This window comes from Crassostrea angulata, chromosome 3 (assembly GCF_025612915.1).
Source record: "Crassostrea angulata isolate pt1a10 chromosome 3, ASM2561291v2, whole genome shotgun sequence".
In the NCBI taxonomy this organism is placed as follows: Eukaryota; Metazoa; Mollusca; class Bivalvia; order Ostreida; family Ostreidae; genus Magallana; species Magallana angulata.
The window spans coordinates 55,887,992-55,892,632 of record NC_069113.1 but is presented as its reverse complement, the minus strand read 5'-3'; the positions used below and the strand labels follow the sequence as shown (position 1 = coordinate 55,892,632).

Here is a 4,641-nt window from a genome sequence, read left to right as displayed (position 1 = left end):
CTAAATAAACTATAATTAATTCATTATTTTGCAGACATTCATTTTGGTATTAAAATATGCAATATTTCGACACAAAATACTTTAATAATACGCAAAAAAAAACCCCACCCTCCTCACTCATTAATCTATGATATCAATGAAGATTTGTCGTTCTTTCTCGCATATGCAATGATCAAAAATGAAGAAAAGATATCGATAATTTCACATCAAACCAGAATATTTTTTTGATGCAAAGACACTTAACTTGTTACAACATGGTTTCATAGATCAAAAGGAAACATGATAAGAGTTTAAAAGAGCAGAAAAAGTTCCACTGGACGATATGTTTGATAGTCTAAAAATCAAAGCAGAAAAAATCGTTGACGGATTAATATTTACAGAAACAAAAATTGTCACAAATGTTTGATATTATTCGCGAGATTTACCAACCATATGATCTTTACATGTGTAATTCTTGGATTCTCTGTCGAGTAACAGTCTGTATTTCATGGAGTGGATCTTGTCCGAGTGACTCTTGGTATGAGTATCGAGCTGCCTGGAGGTTCCCTGCCATCTGTTGACAGATCCCCAGGATCTCCCAGGAGATGTCTCTAAGAGGGATAGGTATGAACTCATTCTCATCATGGTGGACTAGGAATTGTAGGTCTTCTAGTGCAGTTTGTGCCTTCATTGTGTCAGTTTGTCGACAGCATAAAAACTCTAACATATGAAATACTATAAAGGGCGGGACAAACATTGCATCTCTAAGGCTGTGGCTTAAAAACTGGTGTTCTGGTTCTAATTCCTTAACATAACATATATCATTGTAGAGAATTATATCCCGTGCTACAGCTTTCCTCATCTTAATAGACCAGGGTTGTCCCCCTACAGCCTCGGTATACATCTCCCCGTCTACTTGTTCATTATACATCAGATATGGTTGTACTAACTTGACCTTTGCCAATTCTAACACATGTGAAGCGTTCCTATATCTACGTGATTTGTAATAAAACAAGGCAATGTACAGTATGTCAGAAACAAAACCAAACTGGGCGGCTAATTTCAACAGACGGCCCGATAACTTCTCAGCAACATACATTTCTTTGTTGGAAAGTATACTATCGGAATAGGTTGGTAATATGGAAGCAGTTTTCTGTAGAACAGAGGCTGTATGTTTCTGTAACATGACAACTTGGCAGTCTGTCAGTGGAAATTCTACCAACTTTTCTACCATGACCAAAAATTTGATACAATCGTGTAAGTTTGACATATAAAGTGTATCATTCTTAAACATTTCACTAAAAAAATCATCATCAACTTTAGCCTCAGACATCAGACTGTGTTCGTCTGTAGTAATGCACAGTCTGGGATTACAAAGGACGTCAATAATGTAAGAACCGATGGAGGGACTTTGTATCAGAAAATCAATGCCATGTTCATACATTTTGTATAAGAAAACAAATAAATTCTTCTGTGGCTGTCCACATACTTTGCCAAAAAACAAGTTGTTCTGTGGAATAAAAAAGTTAGGACAGACCCCTTCATATACCCACTTGAGGAGGAGTTTAAAACAAACCCAAAAACCAGCAAGGAGATTTTCTGGACACCAATGAAGAAGTGTGTTTTGTTGAATGGCCCAGAAAACGGCTGTTTTCATATGGTAAGAACACAATTGTTGATCTTCTTCATCTAGTTCATTGTTTATGATTTCGTTAAGAAGCAGTTTCAACATTCCATAAGTTATGAATTGAGCATGATTCATTGAATATACAAGTTTGTGTTCCGCTTGAGAGAAAGAAATTCTCCATTCATGGTCTGCAAGATTTCCTAGTTTGTGTCCAATTGCTGCAAAGTGGCATCCATTTCTAATGATGTCATTGACAACATTAGGACATGGCCATGAATGACACCTGTCTTTCCATGAAGAAGCGAAAGGAGGCCAAAAATCACTGACAAAACAAAAGGCTTGATCGTACTCTAAACCAGCCAATATTCCATTGCTACAAGGCCCATGAATTGTTGAACCTAGTAAGGATAAAGGTCGCATTGCCTCTCTGCATTTGGAACTTGATATGTAAAGGTGTCCATTTACCCTTATACATGCCGACAACACAACATCGCTTGCTACTTCAAATGGTAACCGAAGTAGAGTATATCCCGGCGGACTCCCAGAACTGTCACAGAGAATGAGTGCCAGATCGAGCGTGTCGGAAAAGTGAAACTGAGACGAGTGCCATACCACCCTGTGTTCAGTTAGCAAGATCATAAAGTCTATGTCTGATTCATCTAGTCTGAAGCCTTCTTTGTGACTTCCACTCTCCACCTTTTTCATTGCAGTACTCCTATCTGCTTGGTTTGTCAACAACTCGTCAGTGTCTGCTATTTCTCTTCTAAATCCAATCTGTTGAGCTGTACCTATTTTGAGACACATTCCCGCATACAATGCCCTGGACATATTCTTCATGGCTTCTTCACTGCAAAAAAACTGTTGAATAAAATGAACGTTTTAACCATAGAAAAGAAATACAAATGCACTTACGCTTTTGGTGTTCTATTGGTGTCCATTTTTCACGACGTAGTACGGAGATTTAAATAGACTTTGGAATTCCCAGCCGTTCTAATTTCAATTTACCTGCTTAAAATGGCTTTGAAGTAAGCGCTTAGAAATGAAGATCTAACGAGTAAATTCATGAATTATATTATCAAGCAATCGACTGAACACGGTAATATTTGTAGGCAACACTTGTTTAAATGCACAATATTATATGTTCATAAAATAATATTTTTGTAATTGATTACAATTGTAATTGATTTTTTTTCCTCAATCACGAAATAATTATGATTTCATCAAGTGTCATCACGCACGTAATCATTATAATTGTGCTTGTATTTGAGAGAGGGATACAAATTTTATATCTAATTAAGTTTGTTTTAACAAAATGAATTTAGGAATGCAATATGTTACATGGATAAACAGGCAAAATTAATTGGAAACAATCTGACTTTCGATTAATTCAAAATTAATCTAATTAATCTTTAAAGGCTTCGATTTGATTTCGAATAAATCGAATACGATGTTATAGATCACATCACCATTGAAAAACGTATAAATGTATAATAGTACGATAACGAGACATGTATAATATAAGAATGTACACTGATACAATACAGTTGAAACAAGTCTGAACATTTATCTATCATATTTAACTTTTACTTATATCACCAAGTTTTATTTTTAAAAAATAAGTTTTCGTAATAAAATCTTATAGCTTGATATTTCAAAATATTTAAAGATTGTTACAGGTATCCTCCGAACAGTCCTCTCTTTTAAAGGGGCATGGTCACGATTTTGGTCAAATTTTATTTTTCTGTTTTTATTATTTACAATGCTTTAGGAATGCATTTCTAATGATCAAATGAAATTTGGGTGCCAGTTGATGAGGTTTAAGCAAGATACAGGGCTCACAATTCTTCGTTATGTAAACAAGGCTCGTGCCCCGTTTTTGTTTACATAGGTTCAATATACCATTAAAAAATCTTTTTCAAGCTGATTTGTCTACCTTTTTTTCATTTTAGGCATAAATAAACAGTTCTTAACGATTAACACATTCATTTGAGGTCTAAAACTGGAATTTTCACTTCAACATTCAAAATGTAAACAAACACTTTGTTTATATAGCGAAGAATTGTAAGCTCTGTAACTCGCTTATAACTCAACAAATGACACTGAAATTTTGGTTGCTTATTAAGAATGCCTTATTGAAGCATTGTATATATATAAATCGAATAAATAATTTTTGACCAAAATCGTGACCATGCCCCTTCAAGGATTTTGGATTTGTAAACATTGTGCTAGTAAAAAGCTCAATGCACATTCCTTTGTTTCTTTCCAAATTCCATACATGTCATAAAATATTTGATTAGATAATTATTGAAAAATCATAAATGCATGTTAATGCCATTGATGTCTCATTTAGGATATCTCCGTATCAGGAAACTGTAATATATGTACAGTTGTAATATGTATTAATCATGATATGTATTAAAAATGGAGACTAGATGGTAAACAAATTACTCACCTGGTCTATCTTTTATACATGTATTAAGATTGTATTTATAAAGCTAAATGCTTTAATCTATTAAAAAATTTATAAATCGTAGCTCCTTAATTCAAGTTTTTTTTCATACTAATATCATTTTACAGAGCGCTTCAAGTATGTTAATTGAAAAGCAAGGGCTTAATACATCATTAAGTTAATACATGACTGCGGCGTACTAAATGACTACCAATTGAAAATAAGTATGCAAAAAATCATATGAATTAGAAATTTTTGTCAAAAGATACAGCGATTTTTACTTTGCTTGAGTCAGATTTACGGAGCACCATTCCATGTTTCCACGAGATGAGGTGACGTCAAACAAATGAAAGTCAAACATGTTATTTTTTTCCAAAGTACACACCTTTCAGTTCCGCACACTTTTCTCGTCATTTAACCGATTTATAAAATGCACGTTTATATATACCACTATTTGTCAAGTTTTTGTAAGATGTCTTTTTTGGCATATCGTAAATTATTTCGGTCCAAAAACCTCTGTCCACGCAGTTTCGACTTTAGACAAGGAAAAAAAGCGAAATCCATAGATGCAAGATCCGGGCTGTAG

General features: G+C 34.1%; 1 protein-coding gene across 1 annotated transcript; it reads right to left on the bottom strand.

Moving 5' to 3' along the window:
- Positions 1 to 409: 409 nt before the first annotated feature.
- Positions 410 to 2,706, bottom strand: LOC128177187 (uncharacterized). Its single transcript, XM_052843779.1, has 2 exons — positions 2,519 to 2,706; positions 410 to 2,453 (listed from the first exon to the last, which is right to left on the bottom strand). The coding sequence occupies exons 1-2, from the start codon at positions 2,542 to 2,544 to the stop codon at positions 440 to 442; spliced, it is 2,040 nt and encodes a 679-aa protein (XP_052699739.1). The 5' UTR covers positions 2,545 to 2,706; the 3' UTR covers positions 410 to 439.
- Positions 2,707 to 4,641: the final 1,935 nt, after the last annotated feature.

What these genes read in the sequence shown, in the direction of transcription:
- LOC128177187 (XM_052843779.1), bottom strand. Translation starts at nt 2,544, where the DNA reads ATGGACACCAATAGAACACCAAAAGC. An exon ending in ACCAATAGAACACCAAAAGC is followed by an intron (nt 2,454 to 2,518) that starts GTAAGTGCATTT and finishes GTTTTTTTGCAG; the next exon opens with TGAAGAAGCCATGAAGAATA.